General features: G+C 37.8%; 1 protein-coding gene and 1 non-coding gene across 5 annotated transcripts in view; both read left to right on the plus strand.

Moving 5' to 3' along the window:
* Nucleotides 1-21,425, plus strand: part of NCOA7 (nuclear receptor coactivator 7) — a 122,550-nt gene that overhangs the window by 38,613 nt on the left and 62,512 nt on the right. For 3 of the 4 annotated variants that reach the window (XM_063096512.1, XM_063096511.1, XM_063096513.1), the window contains one exon: nucleotides 18,904-19,124. The exons of the other annotated variant lie outside the window; for it this stretch is intronic. In XM_063096512.1, the coding sequence (XP_062952582.1) occupies nucleotides 18,904-19,124 (221 nt within the window). The remainder of the gene's footprint in view (nucleotides 1-18,903; nucleotides 19,125-21,425) is intronic. 4 annotated transcript variants of the gene reach the window in all.
* LOC134379382 (small nucleolar RNA SNORA30/SNORA37 family) lies at nucleotides 17,565-17,694 on the plus strand. The gene has a single exon (XR_010023781.1). It is a non-coding gene; the product is annotated as a small nucleolar RNA SNORA30/SNORA37 family (small nucleolar RNA).

Genomic DNA, 21,425 nt, shown 5'->3' on the forward strand with positions numbered 1-21,425 from the left:
TATGGGGCAGAAGTGACTGTCCGAAAGATCCTGGCTGTCACCAAAAAGGTAACATTAGGCTGTCTTTAGATGCGAGTAAAAGTTTGCCATGAAAGGAGGAAGGGGGTTTCAGGCAGAGGAGAGGCAATGTGCAGATGCATAGACACGTGGAAGTGCATGGGATTTGCCTGTGACTGGGATGCTAAGAGAGATCCCTTATATTATTTGAGAGAAGCCAATTATTTGGATCAGTTTTTTTGCACTATCTACTGAATACTTCCATATCTTACTTTTGATTTATAGCCACAGTCTTCAGCCACAAAGTGAGAGGAAACATCATTGAAGACCCAGATCCATAAGATTCCTACTCAGAACTTCAAAGGCATTAGGGAATCATTGCAGGCTTCTTCCATTAGGGATCAATCTCTTGACCATGTGTCTGGACAAGTTCTTCTAGAGTGATGGTTATGATCATTCTCAGGAGGTTCTCTGCCACTTTGTCATTTTGTGCACTAAACCTAACTAACCTGTCAGGTCAAATTTTGGTTGCTTTCATCCCCCCCGACAGGGAGCACCCAAATACTTTACTTTCTTTTAACTCTTAAAGGGATCAGTAAAACAAGAATGGAATTTATTTTATTACTTGCCAGGCAAGAGAACACACACCAGTCCATTGATGCTTCTTAAGGATTAAAATTTGCACCCTAAAGAAAGGGAATGAGTCTGTAAGGCCACACAAATAATTGACTTTAACTAGTCCTGTTTTTCATTGGTCAGTACAGAGCCTTCAGTCAGGGCCCATGAGGGCCTAGCATACCAAGGGTGCTCAAAGATCGCAGTTTTACATGAGCTTTGGCTGATGGGCTGCTCAAAATTCACAACCAGTTACAGCAAAACTCAGCTCCAAGTTTACCTCGTGGGGTAGTGCTGCTACAAGTGGGAAGTTCTTTGGCAGGACTCCTGAAGGATTTTCAGGTTTGTAGGACATCATCACGCTGTTGTTTCACAGCGTGGCATGGTCTCTAGGCCTTCTTTCTTCTCTGCCACGTGTTCTGCCCACCAAAATTTTGTTACTGGTTTTAGCTTCTTTCTGGAACTTCAGGATAGTTTTTTTCTTGTATTTTATATAAATTATTTTTTATCTTCTAGAAATTGTGCTTAATGAAACTAGTATTTTTCAAAATAACATTTCTGTTCCAATCTGTGTTACCACAGAGTGAAACCATTGGTCCTAGATATTTGGCACTTTGTTAATTTGAAGTCATCCATTTTGAGTGATTTACATAGTTTAACCTTATTAAAGAGAAAATGAGAAAATAAGGAAAAAGTGGAAATTAGGAAAGACAAATGTGCTTTTTTAATGAAGATCACACACATGCATATAAAACTTTCAGTAAAGTAGGAAGACAACTAAAACTCTTAGAACAAATAAGTGGGGCTGGTCTTTTGTTTAGAACAGGGTGGAGGCAAGAGATACTTTGTGGGTTTTAGCCTCTGCCTCCTCCATGCCATTGCCATCAGCACTTCCCACATGCCACCCCAAATAAATGGGGAGTCCTAATAAACACAGTCTGCTTGCTTAGCAGACGCAGCTTTAAGACATGTCCCTGAGTCTCCCTTCATCCCTCTAAAGCTCAGTTCTGCCCCTAGCTTCTTCCTGTATGTTAGGTTCAGCAAGACAGAGAAAAGGAAGAGAGAGAGACTCAAGCCAGGCACCATTTTAGCCAAAAAGCTTTATTCCACTAATGTGGAGGGAAGACTGAGCCAGATCAGTTACCCCGAACAAAGGCAAGCAGGGGGTTATAAGCCTTTGAGGGTTCTGGCAGAGTAATGGGCAACTTCAAAATCAGTGGTATGCAACGTGACATAGCCCTTGTAGTCTTCTAACACCTGGTCGGTTAGGGCATAGGCTTCTTATTAGTGTCGCTACTGTATCAGTGCAAAGCGCTCCAGTCCGAAGCCGAGGTTCCTTTGATGATAACTGTCATGTTTACCCCTTCCCAGGAGAGGAATTTCACTGCTCAGTTCCTGGAACAGAAAAGGGAAAGAGGAGAGGAGAAGGAAGAAAGTTGCTTAACCTGGCTTTGCTGATGTTAAGCTAGACATGAGGCCTAGTACTGTATAGAAGTTACAGAGTGGCTACTAGCTTAAGTTAGGCCCTTCTTCCCTCTGTCTCTTCCTTCCTTTTTGTTGGTTCTATCAGGTTGTTTCCTCTGGGGAATAATAATGGACTTAAAAAAAAATGTTAGGTTAATATATTAAACTGTAAAGCTTTTCATTATTTTTAAAAAATCATAATGCATGTAAAAACATTTGGTAGGTATGATTATCAAGAAATGATAAAGAATCTTTAAAAGTAAGAATGTACTTCAGTACGCAGTGGGAGAGTATTAAAAGACATGTGGTGGGCTTTTAACTCAGTTGGTTAGAGCACAGCCTTACAACAACAAGGTCACAGGTTCAGATCCCCTTACCAGCCAGCTGCCAAAAAAAAAAAAAAGAAAAGAAAAAAACGTGGGTGACTTATTTATCTTTTACTTTTTTTAGTAAACACAAATGTTTGGTTTTAACCATGAAACACCCGTGTATCTAAAATCATCACTAGAGAAAATTAAAAATACAAATAATACTTATTAAATACATGTGGACATAATTTATTATGTCCTCTGCAGCTATAAGAAAATTCTAAAAAAAACATGGAGTAATTGAAGATTTGTTCTCCAAATAATCAGTCCCCATATGATTTGAATTTGTTTACTTAGTTGTTTATTTTCATAGACATTTAGGGCTGGAAAATACCTTAAAATTTACCTAAGCTAACTGCTTGGTAGAAATGAGTTACTGAGTCTTGAGAGGTTGATATTTAACCAGAGTCACCAGAATCTCAGTTGTTCCAAGCCACAAGCAAAGGTTTTCTCTTAGCAGAGTTGTGGTTTCATCTTTCTTTACTCTCAGCAGACCATTTACATTCCAAGCTTTTCTTTTGTAAGACCTCATTGAAGGCCAAAAGAAATAGATAACTTACTCCAGAATCCTAAAAATTCCCATAAGTCTCCTAATAATGTGGCCTTAATAGGCACACAATCTAGTCTTAAGATTCAGCAGCCATCCATTTTAATGTCAGGTGATAGAGAATGCCAACTTCCTCGCTATCTAAACCCAGCTGTGCCAGTCCACATTTTGGGGTTATTCATGTGGAACATCCTTACTATTATAAACTTCAGAAATGACTGGATTTGGAGCTCAAATAATGTCATCATGACTCAGTTCAAATGTATCTAAACCCTTCCATTCTTTTGGCTTCCTTTCTCGGGCTTTACTTGATAAATGCTGTAAACTCAGCATCTTCCTTGTACAATAGCAGGCAAAGCAAGTGTTTGCCAGTAGGTCACACAGGTCCTGAGATTTACTCTGATTGGACCAGACTAGGTCATGTGCTGATTCTTGGAGGAATTACTGCTGCTGGAGAGGCCGGGGCTCAGTGCTTTGACTGGACAGGGCTGTGTCAAGTATTTCCTTTCTGGAGCTAGGGTGGAGCCCTACCCAGATCTGGTACTATAGCAAAGGGCATATTTATTGAAAATTGGGCCTTGATGCCAAAACAAGTAGGAATATATTGTAGGGAAGCCAACAAAACTCTACTGCACTTACCTGTAGTGTATCAGGCAGTGTACTCCTAGGCAGTGGAGTTAAAGCTTTTAAAAAGTAGAATAATATACATCGAGTCTTCATGAGTTTCTAGGCACGAGAATATTTTGGTAGAGGCTGTAAATATAGTAGTTAATTCTGTCATTGAATGGATGGATAATTTGATAAAATGACTTTCAAAGAATTTTCCTACCTGAGATTCTATGATTCATTCTTCTCAGAAAACTAAATGGAGAAGATCATTTGTTTATTAGTTTAGTAGTTATTTTATCATTTTAAATTATTTAACCGTTTTAGAATTTTTAATATTGTGACAACTTTATGTAGAATTTAGAAAACTTAGTTCAGTGTTTAACAGCACAACTCCCCTGAAACAACATCTGAACACAGAAGAATTCATATATTGATAAAGAGTGCCCTTTTTTGGTGTGTGTGTGTGTGTGTGTGTGTGTGTGTGTGTGTGTGTGTGTGTGTGTGTGTGTGTGTGTGTGTGTGTGTGTGTGTGAATTTATATATTAATTTTTAGCTCCCACCAATAAGTGAGAACATGTGGTATTTCTCTTTCTGTGCCTGACTTGTTTCACTTAATATAATTCTCTCAAGGTCCATCCATGTTGTTGCAAATGGCAGTATTTCATTCGTTTTTATAGCTGAGTAGTATTCCATTGTGTAGATGTACCACATTTTCCGTATCCACTCATCTGATGATGGACATTTGGGCTGGTTCCAACTCTTGGCTATTGTAAAGAGTGCTGCGATGAACATTGGGAAACAGGTATACCTTCGACTTGATGATTTCCATTCCTCTGGGTATATTCCCAGCAGTGGGATAGCTGGGTCGTATGGTAGATCTCTCTGCAATTGTTTGAGGAACCTCCATACCATTTTCCATAGAGGCTGCACCATTTTGCAGTCCCACCAACAATGTATGAGAGTTCCTTTTTCTCCGCAACCTCGCCAGCATTTATCATTCAGAGTCTTTTGGATTTTAGCCATCCTAACTGGGTAACATGGTATCTCAGTGTGGTTTTGATTTGCATTTCCCGGACGCTGAGTGATGTTGAGCATTTTTTCATATGTCTGTTGGCCATTTGTATATCCTCCTTAGAGAAATGCCTACTTAGCTCTTTTGCCCATTTTTAAATTGGGTTGCTTGTTTTTTTCTTGTAAAGTTGTTTGAGTTCCTTATAAATTCTGGATATTAATCCTTTGTCAGATGTATATTTTGCAAATATTTTCTTCCACTTTGTTGGTTGTCTTTTAACTCTGTTAATTGTTTCTTTTGCTGCGCAAAAGCTTTTTAGTTTGATATAATCCCATTTGTTTATTTTTCCTTTGGTTGCCCGTGCTTTTGGGGTCGTATTCATGAAGTCTGTGCCCAGTCCTATTTCCTGAAGTGTTTCTCCTATGTTTTCTTTAAGAAGTTTTATTGTTTCAGGGTGTATATTTAAATCCTTAATCCATTTTGAGTTGATTTTAGTATATGGTGAGAGGTATGGGTCTAGTTTCATTCTCCTGCATATGGATATCCAGTTATCCCAGCACCATTTGCTGAAGAGGCAGTCTCTTCCCCAGTGAATAGGCTTGGTGCCTTTGTCGAAGATAATATTATTCATGTTTAAGAGAGTTTTATAATGTTTATTAGAATTAAAAGGAATTTCTTAAAGCATGTTTACAACTCCATAAACAAGTAAACGCTATGTAAATTACCTTGTCTTTTATCAAAAACTATTTAAAAAATCAAAAATAAAATGTGATAAAATCAAAAGTTTCTTGGTAACAGCTGCTACTGGAGAGGGTGGTTGATTACCCACTTAATGGCGTGTAATCGATTGCCTTCTGTGTGCCATGTGACATATTAGGTATGAAGAACAGTTCATGATAGGAAATTCCAGTTGTCTTATTTATAAGGGGAAAATGGGAAGGTATTCAAGTGGTGGGGAATTGTTAGTCTCAGGGTAGTTGTTCCCCACAAAACACCTTGTAATATTTTTTAAAATAGTAGATTGATGTTGGGTGGGTTTGATTTCTCTCATTGTAAGGGTACAGGGCGACTTCACTTGATATATTGGTCCCTTTTAGTCTATGTGACATGGTCAGATTGAAGGGTTTTATCAATTCATGAAATTGACATAGATGACTCATGATTAGCTTGCTTTGTCTTTTCATACTGAAATTTGTTCATTGTTTTTGTTTGTTTGTTTTTGTTTTTTGGTTTTTGGTTTTTTGATAGCTGGCTGATATAGGGTTCAAACACTGGACTTTGGTATTAACACCACCACACTCTAACCAACTGAGCTAACCAGCCAGCCTTTGTTCATTTTCTTGTTCTTTATTCATTTATACATACCGCACCTTTAAGGCACCTTGGAAAAACTACACATATGTAACCCATATATAACCAGCTTTGTTTTGGTCCATCCCAGAATTAAGTCACAATCAAAGAAATAAGCATAATAGAGAGAATAATTGAGAATGTTTAAAATATTTATTCACCTCTCAGAAAACATCCAAGGGAGGAATAAATGCATTACATTTGATAAAACTTAAACTCTTTCCCCATCTCTCTGACCTTTCACATGGCTGTCAGGTGCTTCCCCAAACTGTCTCCTTCTTGAAACTTACCCAGAGATTCTCCCCAAATTTAGTCAGTGTATCACCTCATGTCCTTACCTTTTGCCCTTTTTTTTTTCCTTTAGGTCTTTTACTGCTATTTTTTCTTTCACTGTGTCCTTTTCTACTTCTTTCTGCCTCCTTCTTCACATCTATGTAAATAAGCCCAGAACCAGGGAAAGAGAAAAGCAGACCCAGAATTTCCCTTTGGAGGCAGCACAAGGAATAAGGCTGAGATCATTCATGTGTTAATATATTTTCCCTTTGTTGCCCTTATTAAAAATGACAAAATACTATTTAAAAATGAGAAGTCCAGACCAGAGAACATATAAGTTGGCATGAAAAAGAGGACAGTAAATTGCTTGCCATTAGTTGTATGGTTGACTCGGATCTACTTCATGTTCAGTGTTAAAAAGGAACTCCTTTCCATCTCTCTCGTTACTGATGAGTCGAGCACCCTCCAGTCCTCAGATGACAGTGACAAAGCCCTTCCTAGCCTTAACTCTAAAATTATATAGGACTTCACATGAGAACACTGAAAAATGCAATGGTAGTGTCTTTAACAGCACTTATAGAAGCAATTTATTGCAGCGACTATAAGTGAAATGAGAGGGCATGATGCCAACATATGACTCAGTGAAATATATTCTATACTAGGCCAACCTATGTGGTCTAAGACTGAGCTTTCTGATGAGCTAAATTGACTCAAGAATAAAATGTGTACTGTCTAGATAGAGCAAAAAAATGCAAACAATACCGTTAGGAACCAATGTGGTGATGTCATGAGTGGATGATAGTTGTTAACTGCCAGCCTGAGATGTTGGGATGGATACCATAGGGCAGGAAGAGACGGTGACTGGACAGCATGTGCTTTTTCAGAGGAGGGAAGCTGCTTCGGCTCAGCTCCATCAGGTTTAACACGTGGGGCTATAGCTCAGTGCTGTTATATTTTCTAATTCTTCATAAGAATCTGAAATCCAGATTCTTATGTGAAATGTTTCCATTTTAAATGCTCACTATTTAGTCATTGGGATTTTTAAAAAGTGCTCATGGGCTAAGCAGACCGTGTTGCAGGTATTGAGTCATCAATCTGTGATCAAAAGGAAGGATAGACTGCATGGTTTTTGTACAAGTCTTTATCAATCATACTTCCATCTTCTCTGCTGTGTTCCAGATTGGTTCTCTGGAAAAATTTAGAGTTTGGTTTTCTCTGATTCTCTGACACCAGCTGGGTATTTAACAATTCGGTTCAGTTCTGACAGTAACTACCCAGAGTCAGTGTCAGACTCCACATATTTAAGAGCTCAGTTCCACCAGATAACTCTCATTTCAGATGCCAGTCATAAACCCCAGGTCCCTAGTTTGCCTGTACTTCTGTCCAACTTGGCTACAAATTTGGGGGTTCCCACGACCCCCTCCTCAGGTTTGATATTTTGCTAGAATGACTCACAGGATGCAGGAAAACATTTTGCTTATGTTTACCAGTTATAAAGGATACAACTCAGGAGCAGCCCACTGGAAGAGATGCATAGGGCAGGGTATGAGGGCTGGGGGTATGGCACCCAGTTTTCATAATGTGTTCATCACCCCAGAAGCTCTCTGAACCCTGTCCTTTAAGTGTTTTTGTGAAGGTTTCATTCTGCGAGTATGATTAATTAAATCATTGACCATTGGTGGTTCAACTCAATCTCCAGTCCCTCTCTCCAGAGGTGAGGGGTAAGGGTGGTGGCTGAAAGTTCCAACCTTCTAATCAAGCCTTGGTTTTTCTGGTGACCAGCCTCTATCCTGAAGCTTTCTAGGGACCTCTGACCCCCACCCCCAAGCCATGAGTCAAGTATTCTAGATCTGTTCCAGGAACCTGGTGTGAAAGACCAAATATTTATTTTTTATTATACCACAGATGATCTTTGTGGTTGGTTAAGAGCAAACTGGCATATTTGAGAGATGCCCTCTGATGAGGATTTTTGAAGAGCCTAAGACTTTCATGTGATTGGATGGTCATTGTCCTGGAGATGGGCCCTCAGAAATATGAAAGCAAGGCCAAGACTTTTCCTCAAAAATCTCTTTTGGATTCACCCTTACATGTGAATGAATTATCTAGACCCCAGAGTTCTACACTAATTTTAGAAACATTTAGGAAACATTTCAGAGTAGGTATTACTATTCTCGTACCCCATGAATCCTGTTTTTGAGCAATGTCACTTCCCAAGGAAACAGCCAGTCTATATCAGTTGGAAAAAATATCTCTAAGACATTGAATGGACATAGTGAATGTAAACCACCTAAGTTGAGGGAATCTGCCAAAATAATTTTTTTTCATTTTATAGCTGATATTAGACCTTTTTTTTCTGAAAATACCTATAATGACAGGACAAGTTATAAGGCCTCTTCTAGTTTATGGCATTGAAAGCACATTGTCATAAAAGGGTAGGTATATGTGAGTCTGAAATTGTTCAAAAGCAATTTAAAATTAATGAAATACATATGTAAAAGTTGGAAGAGGGAGAGAAGTGCAGCTAGAACATACTCTAATTTGATGCCATTCATAATTGTTTTTGTTAGCAGGCCATTTCTGCTGATCATAAACTTTATGCCTCACTTATTAGGATTTCAGGAGGGCATTAATTTATATACTAAGCTAATTATTTTCAGGATTGTATTTTTTTAGCCTTTATTTTCCTCCATGTTTCTACAGTTTAAGCAATTGTCAGGAGGGAAGGTTAAAATCTGAGAATAAAATCCCTGGCAACATTGCATTTCTGCTTGAGATTTTTCAAGGTAGCGATGCTTTAATTGCTTGTTTCACTAAAATGGTTCAAGAAAGCAAACTTTTTCAGTTCCTCCAGAAGAATTGTGTCCCTGAAATATATTGCTGTTATAGTAAAATATGTGTGTCTCTAAAATGTATCCCAATGCTGTTTTCTTTAAAATTTATTGGGTAGTCAGAGCATATAATTCATTTTCAATAAAAAACATTCCTAAAAAATTAACTGACCAGAAAAACAAAAAGAAAGAAAATCTGGGCATGCTAAGGCACTCTAATAAAAGAAAAAAATTTTTGGAAGACTTCCTTGGCTTCGTGAATGATCATAAACATTGAAATAATGATTTCAGTGCAGACTGAAGTAATTAGATAAGAAAATGAGATTTAACCCTTTAGAAATCCTTCCTAATAACATTTTTCTTTGAATACCCACAACTCCAAGCGGCTGTTTTAGAGTCACCCAGTATAAAACGAAAGCTCATATCTGAAATATCCTCATTGCAGCACGAGATTTCAGGGTAGTCGTGAGTAAGCTTTTTGGTTTTTCCTTAGAAATATGTTTATTGACAGTCACTGCCAGCAGTGATCTTTTTCAAGCAGCTTAGACAATACATTGTGTAGACATAATAATGATTTGGACATGGAAACTAAGGTCCGACAATGATATGATGCTTGGTTTATAATTATTTATAACACAAAAGTTAAATTAACCAGTGTGGTAGGCTGAATAATGACCCTCGAAGAAATCCAGGTCCTAATCCCAGGGAATGGAGAATGTTATCTTTTATGGCAAAAGAGATCCTGCAGATGTGGTTGAATTAAGGAAGCTGAGATAGGGAGATTATTTTGGATTATGTGGGTGGGTCCTGTGTGCAATCACAACTGTCCATATAAGAGGGAGGCAGAGGGAGATTGAACTGCAGAGAAGAAGGCGGTGTGCATGGAAGCCAGGTGCCATCCTGCTGGCTTTGAAGATGGAGGAAGGGGCCACAAGGAATGCAGCTCTAGAAACCAAAGCAGGCAAGGAAAGAGCCTCTGGGGGAGCATGGCCCTGCCCACACCTTGATTTCAGCTTGGTGAAACCGGTTTCAGACCTCTGAGCTACAGAACTGTAAGAGAATAAATGTGTGATTTTTAAAGTTTGTGATAATTTGTTAGATCAACCACCGGGAACTAATATAGCCAATTAGTTTAACTATATTATGTTAAATAAGCCACATGCATAATACCATTGTAAAGCAGAAAGGAAGAAACAACTTTCAAATGCTCTGTCACTTCTTAGCATTTCTATTTGCAGATTTTGATTAACTTCTGTGTTGCTATGTTGATCAGCTTATTCTTGGTTGATAAGCAGTAAAATTCCTAATATTTAAATGCTATATTTACAGGACTTTGCTGATATTCTTAGCACAACACACTTCTCTTATCCTGGAGCAAGTTCCCTTTTCTGGTTCCTGTCCTCAGTTTATAACTGAGACATATATTACCATTGTCTGTACAATTGGTTGTCCTATAACTTTTTTAGGGTGTGACTCAGCATCCTGACTTTCAGAAAAGGGAGCCAGACTTCCACGTGGGGTAACCTGCATGTGCAACAAAAGCCTGTCTTGTGCCATAAGTACAAGGCAAACACAGTGTGCATCCACTTTGCAGCAGTGTCATTGTAATCCTGGCCCTGGGAACGACTTCTAAGGTTCTCTGAAATGTTCCGTATGAACCCACCCGAAGGCTCCTCTGAGAAAGTGAGAATTTGTTTGCAGCCATTTCTGGCACCTGCGTTTTGGTTACCAAAGTCTCCTAAGATCTGCTGACCACACCACTGTTTCAGTAGCACAGGGAAATCCTAGAAAAGGGAAACTGCATTTTGTGGCTTGCCCCTGACTGGCATTCTATTTATTGGTTGTTGTTTAATTATTTTTCTTCCACTGCCTTTAAGTTTGATTTTATTTGAGTTTTGCAGTTAAGTAGGAAAAGCAAACTGTTTTTCCTCTGCTCTCACAGCACACTCGTCGACACAGAAGACAGACTTCTGTGACCAAATGTGTAGAGATTTCTCCCCGCTAGCAAGCAGGAAGATTCTGCAGTGGAAACCAGCTGGGTGTCCTCTAATTCAATTCCAACATTATCTACTTAGAGATAGCATCAGATTGCACAGGATGAGGGCTCAGTCCCCAAGTCTGCCCCCACTTCAGATGCCAGTCACAAGTCTAGGCCTCTGGAGCTTCTGACCAATCAGCTATAAATTGGGGTTCCCATGGCCTCTCTTCCCTCTTTAGGGACAAAAAGAGTATGATCTAACACTAACAGACTGAGTTCCCAGGGAAACCCAGCAAGGCCTGTTTGTTCAGATTCTTCTTGGCCTCTCTGTGTAACATTCCTTTCTCTTGGGTATAGGGCAGAACCTCTCCTGAAATGGGGGTCTTATGACCTACAGTCAGATAAGGTATGTCTGAGAATTTCTTTATGGCCAGCTCTAAGACAGAAAGGTAGGGATGGGGAGAAGATTTAGTCTTTATGGCTGACTTTGGGGAAAATGGGCTCTGGTTTCTATGACTCGCCTTGGGGAAGAGAGGTTCTAGTTTCTGTAGCTTGCCTCAGGGAGAAAAAGGAGCAGGTGAAAGGGGGGCAAGAGAAGTTCACAGAGAAAGACTGTTTTCTGAGGACTGATTCTGAGGCCTAAACCACCCCGACATTATAACAAAAGAACAAGGGCTCTGAGAGGTATGAGTTGGTTACTGTGGATGAAAACCAGTAAATATAATATCAAAGCAGTAGCAACTGAAAACTGACTCTCTATAAAATCACAAAATGAAATGGAATACAAGAAGTGATGTTCTTCTAGAAGTGATAAATAGCTTTGTACTGGTGACTTAGTCATAGCAATGTTAAATAAAATAAATATTTATGTACAGTGAGAAAAAGAATGTGAATGTATATTAATATCTGGGATTTTTCAGATACCTTCTTTGTTGTGTTTTATATTCATTTGTTCTCTCCTTTACTTGGATCCTTAGAAATCCTCAAGTAAAAATAGCAGCAGCACAACAAATTAGTAACTTCTGGTTATTGTGCTCTTATTGTGAACCAAGCACAGGTTGTGTTTAATAGTAAAGTAATTTTCTGTGTAGTATTTAATCATCACAAAAACCCATCTGTAAGGCTATTATTTTTATTTCAAGGACAAAGAACCTGAGGCTTAGATATAGTAACTTGCACAAGGATGCACACCCAAGGAACAAAAGAGAATTCAGACACAAATATTTCTTCCTAAAGGCTGAGCTCATTCCATTGTAGTACCCATTTCCCCGAGTCTGGAGGTAGCAAAAGTCAGGAAAAAACAGCCTAGACTCTGAAGGTCAGACAGTACAATGACAGGGTTGCAGCCAGAATAGCCAAGAACCAGTACCAGAACCAAGAGAAGGTCTCCTGAGGGAGATAGACCAGCTCTATCTGATTTAAAAAAAAAAAAAAAAAAAAAGACATGTTTGCTTGCAGTCCAGGAGTTCACTGCAATAGCTGGATTCAGGAGCAAGAATAAACCACTGAATGAGATTTAGCAAAATGTTGCCAGAGCTGCAAATATTTCATTTTTATTGTGGTTATTTATTGGCCTTATAATAACAAAAGTTATACATTCTTGCTGTTCAAAAAATTTAACACCACCAAGTGGTATAAATGTAAAGTAAGTCAACTGAAGCAAAACGTAATAGCTCAATAAAAAATTTTGAGAATCAAAAAAGTAAAGTCAACAGGGCTGGCTGGTTAGCTCACTTGGTTGGAGCAAGGTGCTGATAACACCAAGGTCAAGGGTTTGGCTCCCAGTACCGGTCAGCTGCCAAAAAAAATGAACGTTCTTCCCTTCTCCAACCATTTTCCCATACATCCACCAAACCTGTATACATATATATCTACATGTATATAGTTGTTGGTTTTGCTTTATTTTTTATTTGTTTTTTCCACAAGTGGAGTCATAGTATAATGTTATTCTAAAACTTTTTTCATGAAATATTATATTTACATCTTTTATGTTAGAACTCTATTTCCGTACAGAGGCAATTTTAAGGAGAAATTTGTACTAAAGAGGACTATACTGCCCTCAAGGTCGGTCAATTTTAACATTTCCTACTTTTCTTCCTGGAGCTATTAGCCCCAAATTGTAGAGCATTGGGGTTTTGTTGTTGGTTTTGTTTTGGTTTGGGGTTTTTTTTTTGACAGCCTTTGTATATGAATGGTGTTCTGTCCTGACCCATGGACTTCCCCTGGGCTGGAGGCTCTGCAGTGGAAGGAAAATGGCACGTACAGGAAAACATAGGAAAGTGCAAGACTCGTGGAAATGTTTAGTTTGGATGTTAAAAAAATTTTTTTTAGATATCCAAACAGCTTTGGCACATTTCCTAATCTTCTCAGCCAAGTGTAATTTGTTAGAGCCAAACAGGACCTTGAAAATCATGTCATCCTCTTGCTTTTGTTTACTTAGAAGTCCCAGAGAGTTTATCATATTTCCAGAGACGGTCACAGAGCTGATTACAGAGAGAGCCAAGCCCGGAACTATGCCTGAGTTCACGGCTTCCTGAGAGTGTGTGCTCTATTGAAGCCCACTAGATTATCAGGCCATTATCCCCCAGATAGATCATAAAATGCCCAAAGTGTGGTGGATTTTATTTTAAAGTCAAGATATGCATATAAACCATACAACACTTTTAGAAGGGGTGATCCTGGGAGGCCCTGCGGCAATTAGCTCTAACCTAGGTTTGTGAATTCCTACTCCACGACTAAACTCTGTGCTGTGACCTTGGGAAATGGTCCTAGTTTTTTTCAGTCTTCTTTTTCTTATCTGTAAAATAGAGATAAAATTGCCTACCTCACTGGGCTTTTGTGAGAATAGGATAAGATTTGTACAGTACATAGCGTGGTGCCTGGTTCCTGGTTCCCTAGTGAACTTGGCAGTTATTGTTTGAAGAAAACTCTTTCAAGCTTTTCATAACAATCTCAGAAAAAGTAAACATTTTTAAATATTGACAATATTTATGTGTTAAATTATTCTTATAGTAGGGAGACTTCAAAGACTAAATACTTAAAAAAAATTTTGAATACTTATTGTACATGGTATAAAATTTAAAAGGTGCAAAAGCGAACACAATGAAAAGTAATTTTTCTTTTTCTCCCCATGCTTCCCACCCCACTCCCAGCTAATAACTTTCTTTTTCTGGAAACTGATTTTACCATTGTTTTTGTGTACCCTTGTGGACACAAGCATATACTCATTAAGTTTTAAATATTAGTTCTATCTTCACCCTTCCCTCTAATCTCTTGCTAATAGGGCTAACTATAGCTCTGCATCAGTATTGTACAGTACTTTCTGTGAAGAAAGAAGTGTTCTGTATGTATGTCCAATAAAGTACCTGCTAGCATATGAGTCTGTTGAGCTCTTGAAATGTGTTTCTTACAACTAAAGAACTGAATTTAAAATTTTTATTTAATTTGATTAAATTTAATAACCATAAGTGACTGGCTACTGACTACCCTATTGGACAGTGCCATGCTAAATATTTATGTCAGTCGTATTTTTTGCAGAGTCATATAGAACCACTAATTTAATATTAATTAAAGAAGTCTATAGTTTAATGCATTTTAAATTTTATGTAGCTTATATATTTTCTTTTTAAGTCAATTATCTAAATAAGGAGGTGGGAGTTTATTTTTGAGAGCATGCTGCTAATCACAAAGCTGTGAAATGGCATGTTTGTAGGACAGATCTCAACCAACACGGGACATAGAGACTCATTATCCATTCATTCATTTAAGAAACATTTATTGAGTACCTAATGTGGGAGCACAGCCCGTAAAAGAACAAACCCCTGCCTGCGTGAAGCTTTCTCTCTGAGCGCTAATGCAAGCCTCATCATTTGGCGCCTTTTCCTGTTGTATTCCCCTAGGTGTCAGCAAGCAAGGGAAGAAATCTCTGCAGAAAGGATCTTGCTCCATCCAGGCCCTGGCTTTGATTCCTGCCAGTGCCCTGAACTCATTTCCTTTAGTAAAGGAAAAAGCTTCAGAGGAAAAACAGTTTTCATTTAACTACTAAAAATGATTTCTTTAGTAGTATCACCTTATTGATTTCTTCAGTCTGCTGACTCTGGGCTCGGACAGTAGTAGGTATGTGTGTAGTAGGTATCCTGCAAGTGCCCTCGCTGTTTTAATGTAAAAAAGCCAATAGAGAGAATTATATTAAGTGAAACAAGTCAGGCACAGAAAGAGAAATACCACATGTTCTCACTTATTGGTGGGAGCTAAGAATTAATATATAAATTCACACACACACACACACACACACACAAACCGGGGGGGGGAAGAAGATATAACAACCACAATTATTTGAAGTTGATACGACAAGCAAACAGAAAGGACATTGTTGGGGGGGAGGGGGGAGGGAGAAGGGAGGGAGGTTTTGGTGATGGGGAGCAATAATCAGCCACAATGTATATCGACAAAATAAAATTAAAAAAAATAAAAAATAAAAAAATAAAAAATAAAAAAAAATAAAAAAAAGAATAAATGCAGTGAAACTAAAAAAAAAATAAATAAAATAAATAAATTCACACACACACACACACACACACAAACGGGGGGGGGAAGAAGATATAACAACTACAATTATTTGAAGTTGATACGACAAGCAAACAGAAAGGACATTGTTGGGGGGGAGGGGGGGAGGGAGAAGGGAGGGAGGTTTTGGTGATGGGGAGCAATAATCAGCCACAATGTATATCGACAAAATAAAATTAAAAAAAAAAAAAAAAAAAAAAAAAAAAAAGCCAATAGATTCCAGAATTAAAAAGCTCTTTAGTATTCCATTACAGAAAGGTATAAATAAGAAGTTTGGAGTCAAGGCATTGAGAGCCCTTCTGCCTCATTCTTCAGCCTTTGGGGAAGGTCTGAATGGTGTAATTTCCTTTTTCTTCTGGTTTTCACACTACCTCCCCCAAACAGTGATAGCTTCTTAGTGTTCACATTGCATTTGTCTTATTCTTTTTACTTTTCTGCATTTTGAAAATTTTCTAGTATAAAATGTATTATTTTCATAATAAAACAAAGAATAATAAAAATATGGTAAAAAGTAGTTCAGACAGAGATGATTAAAAGCCAGACACGATCAATGGGAGCAGAGATCAAGAAAAGAAGGTGGATTTGAGAGGGAGACATTTAGAAGACATGACAGGGCTTGGTTACTATAGTGGGAGGGGGTTAAATTAAAAACACTTCATTTATGTAATTGTGATCTTTTTTAAAGAAAGACAAATGCAGCATAACAAAATAAAAATTTGAGTTTTGTTTATTCATACAGCAATCAAATGTAAATATATTTCGTTATTTTTTAATCTTTCATCTGTTTAAGATGATGTTCCAAGTATTTTTAAGTTCACAATATAAATAAGTGTATATTTGGGGTCATTAAAAAAGCTTAGATGAAATAAGGGGAGTTTTATTTTTCTTTAAGACCTTTTTTTCCCCCAGTTTACCTTAATTTAGTGATAACAAATTCCTATTGTGTGAATGTCTTACTATGATAAACAATGACTTGAAAAACAAAAGAGAAGGCCTAAAAGATAAAAGCCCTGAAAAGAAACATTTGAAGAATATTAACTGTATCACATTCATCAGGTTGGCCATTATTCCTCCTTGGAAAAGGTGTTTAAAAAGTGTATTTCTTTGCTTGGAAGGAAGGATTTCCCAAAGAGGTTCCAGAAACACATCTGATTTCCAGTTGCAAGATCAGAATGTTCCAGTTATATTGATAACTCCCAGAGAAAGAAATTCTCATAAGTACTCTAGTCCAAACAAAAGATGTAGCTTATTGCAGGATTTCTAAAGCATTAAATTGTACTTTGTTTTCTGTTAAGCAAGTTTGGTATTTCTATTTTCTAGCATTTTTCCTGAAACAACAACTATATTTGGCATCTGTGTTGACAATAACGGTCTGTGTGGAAAAGGGGGGAAATGAATAAAACAGTGTATATCCCATTTTGTTATTTCCATGTGTGAAAATCAGCCTGTAATGAGATGTCCCCAGACAATGCTGCTGTTCATCAAAACACATGCCCTAGATCTGATTGAGTTTAATTATCGTGGGGACAGTGAAATGAGGACATTTGAATCAACTTAAAGTGGAAAAGTTCAGAAGATTGAAAAGCAGCATGTCTTAGTCCACATAGAACTAATTGTTGACGTCTCTTTTCTCTCCTTGTAGAAGGAATCTCTTCTGGATGGGGACCACAGGGGTTATCTCAAGCATGTTTTCGATCAGCCAGTACTTCACAACAATGAGATCAGCCCCATCCATAGACAGCATTTTGGATGAAGAGATCAGCCCTTTGCATAGGCAAACCTCCCTGTGTAAAGAGATGATCTCTGTATGGTATCTAGATCACTACATATTAATTTCTGCCTCATACAGTAATCTCAATTGGGAGAGAAATTATTTTGTTGAGAACATTATCTGACTCAATATTGCAAAGAGCCACCTGCTCTTTTACCAGAAAAAAATTTAAAATCTGAGGGTAGACTAGCACTTTCACAAGTCCTCCCCCAGGCAGTGGGGCCAGGATTTGCGTAGCTGGTACTGAGAGAAAACCCTTGATTTCATCCTTGCCCTGGGACTGTACCACTGGCAACTGTTGCTCCACTGGACAGACAAAAACAAAATAAAACTTAAAAATCTGAGGATAGAAAATGCAAACATCTTTACTCAAAATAATCTCTTTTTATGAGTCTCCAATTTTGTTTCGTTTATGATTTTTTTTTTCTTTTTTAACAAGAGAACATAAAAAGATAGCCAAACTAAGAGATGGGGAGTATATTCATCTATGGCTTTTGTTTAGTTTTTCTGCTCTCATTTATTAGCCAATGAAAATCTGAGAACCAGGCTGCTCAGTGTTTGGTGAATGATAGCCTGGCTGAAATATCTTGTTGGAATATGGGACCTTTATCCTCAGATCATGTATCTTACCATGCTTAGTTCTCATGTCATCATATGATTCTGTTAGGAAATATTTTACTATTTCTGTTTCTGTTTGTTTTATGTTAGGTATTGACATATATCATCTCAATTAATCCTAATAAAAGACCCTGTTAGATAGCTGCAGAAGTACAATTATCACCATTTAATATGTGGGAAAACTGAGTCTCAAGGAGTTAAGTCCCTAGCCTGAAGTCAGAGCCCTCTTAAGGGTCAAACCCTCAGGGAGACTGTCAAATTGATGTGTCCAACCAGACAATAATATAATAGCTGACCGATAGCATTCATTAATATATTCAATGCTTTCAATTCTTTACTCCTCAGTCAAAGATGTATAAAAGATGAAGTTTATCATAATTCACTGAAATCCAGTAACTCAAAATATTTTCCAATTTGATGTATCACTCTGTGATTAACTGATGTGTCGTTCTTGAGAATGTTTTTGCCTTATCAGCGTATAAACTCTGAAAACAAGGCCTTTGGCCTCTACGTATATGTGGCACTCTGCTCATATGTAAATATATTTTTAATTATGGCTCCTTTCCTGTGCTTAGAAAGGATCTAGACAGTTAGCTTTCGCTTACACATTTCTATTTCCTTCACCCTCTCGAGGAATCTCATTTTTCTTTAAGCCTAGAGCATTTCCCATTAATTTTCTGAGACATAGTACTGAGGATATAAAATTGAGGAAAGGCCACAGGTCTCACATAAGAATTTTTAAATGATTAGGAAAGGAAAAGTTACAGAAAAATCTGATTAACAATATTATAATGAAGGTGTTTTCTGTATCAGTTAATTAGTTTTCAAAGCCCAACAGCATGGAATTAATATGATTTCTACTAGCAAATCATTTCTCCAGTGTTTTTCCTTTATTTTTCATTCGTAGATTGAAAAAGAAAAAACAAGCCAAACAACATGCAGAGACAGCCTCAGCTACAGCTGCGAGGACTCACACTGGGAAAGAAGATGCTAGTATGGTCATTTTAGAACAAGACAAGTGCACCATTGCTGTGGAAGAGGAATATGTTACTGATGAGAAAAAAAAGAGAAAAAATAATCAGTTAAAGGAGATCAGGCGTACAGAACTAAAGAGATATTATAGTACTGGTGAGTACTGGTGGCACGACTGAAGTTATCCTTATTTTAAAAATCTGTAATAATTTTTAAAAGACTATAATTTGTAAATGATCATCATCATAATGAAAACAACAGCTTATTGAGCAGCTACTACATGCCCCAAGCCCTTGATTTATATAATTGACCATTGAACATTGCAGGGATTAGGGGCATGGACCCCTCACACAATTGAAAATCCACATATGACTTTCAACTTCCCAAAAGCTTAACTAATAATAGCCTACTGTTGACCCAAAGCCTTACTGATAGTATAAACAGTCGGTTAACACGTATTTTGTATGTTATATGTGTTATATACTGTATTTTCACAATAAAGTGAACTAGAGAAAAGAACATGTTATTAAGAAAATCATAAGGAAGAGAAAATACATTTACAGTATTTACTGGAAAAAATCCACGTGTAAGTGGACCTGTGCAGTTCAAACCGTTATTGTTCAAGGGCCAGCTGTGTACATAATCTTGTGTAAAAGGATAACAATGAAATAATATTGTGTCTTATTCACCTTCGTGCTCTCAGCACCTAGCATAGTGCCTCGCATGTATTGTGCACTAATAAATATTTATCTGGTGAGTGGTTACTTTTTCTGTATGACAAATATTATTTTTCTTGTATATAGATGTATACATAAAAGTGTTGATCGAAATGCCTGCACTTTTTGGCATCAGCTAGGCAATAGAAAATGGAGGAGCATCTGTCAGTTAAAAATATGTATACTTGAGAATTTTAGTTAAAGGGGATCTTAAAATGAGTACACAGTGTTGTACAGCTTCTCAGAATAGCCACTGATCTGAAACTGCACTAGCAGAAGTGTCATATCCAACTTTACTTGGATCATCCTTCTCCCGCCTACTGTTCTATCATATGCAGGCCTGGAGTATGTTCTAGAAAGAATGCAAATAAAAAGTAAAAAAGTACCAGGAGTCAGAACTTGAAGTGGCATCCGGATTGTGGCATACTCAAGACTTCAAGGCAAAGGAAGAGAAAACTGAGGGAGGTCTCTGAGCACACTCTGCAAGTACAGTATATGAAATGTGGTAGCAGAGCAATAAGACTTGTTGTCGAAGGCCCTAAACTTGGTCCCAGTTAATGCCAAAGTTATGAGGAGACATATTGGTCTTGATGGTTAATGTAAATGTCTAACAGTGCTCAGCAAAGATGAAATGGATTGCCCTTGAGGTGGTGATAAGTGCTGCATCACTGACATTGCTCCAGCAGAGGCACATGAGGTATCTGTAACTGAAAGTATGTGCTTTGTAGCTATTACAGTGGGCTAGGATGATTGTATAATGTATCACATAGCTTAATGGATGCTCTTAATCTCAAGCCATTGTAATATTTTATAAAAAGCTATAACCGCCAACCTATTGAAAGAGGTTGTGATTAATAAACTTCCTCTTAAAATTCACATCATCTTTTACATATGATTTCTCACTGCATTAGGATAGCTTTTTAATGTGGTATATACTCTGTTGCGTGTGTAACGCTGAGTCTGAAACAGTACCCTTCTCTGTAGGTGACTAAATCTTAGTTGACTCCACAAAATCAGCTCAGTCATTATTTCTTCTGGAAGGACTTCCCTATCCCTGTCCAGGTTAGACTTCCTTTCTGCATTGTTGTCATGGATTTATCTCATTCCCTATTTACAAGCTGGGATGACTTAGACCCTGCTGTATTAGCTTTGTATAGTGTCTGCAGCATTACAGGTGTTCTTTAAATGTGCACTGAATGGAACAATTAATAAATAGGTGAATGAATACTCTGTTTTTATTTTTTTGAGTCTCATGAAACTTTTGGAAGGATATGGGTGACAGCGTAGTTGTTGGGTCAGAATTATCCTATGATTTTATTAGGTAGCAATAAATAAAGAGACACTATTACAGCTTGTCATCTTCTCTCAAGAATGATAATGATAATAACTAGTTTGGAGGTTTGGGGCATTTCTTCAGGAGAATCCAGTGCTTAGATAGAACCTCTCAGTGGGCCACTGAATTCCAGGGCTCCTTGGCCCTTTCCACATCTGACTGTAGCTGGCAAACTCCCATGTTGGCAGGTTTGCTTAATCTCGCAAGGTCTGTCTGGCAAATCCCCATGAAACCCAGTCTAGGATGATGTTCTGTGCCACTAGGTGGAGCCTCAGACCTCACATCAAAGGTTATCTCACATTCAGTTCAAGATTCTTTTGGTGGCTCTCCTCCGGGGGAAAGAGACACAAAATGGGAAGATCTTGTTGGCCCACCAAGGATTTGTACTTTATTCTGTACTCAACAGGG

The sequence above is a fragment of the Cynocephalus volans genome, chromosome 5 (genome assembly GCF_027409185.1).
Source record: "Cynocephalus volans isolate mCynVol1 chromosome 5, mCynVol1.pri, whole genome shotgun sequence".
NCBI lineage: Eukaryota > Metazoa > Chordata > Mammalia > Dermoptera > Cynocephalidae > Cynocephalus > Cynocephalus volans.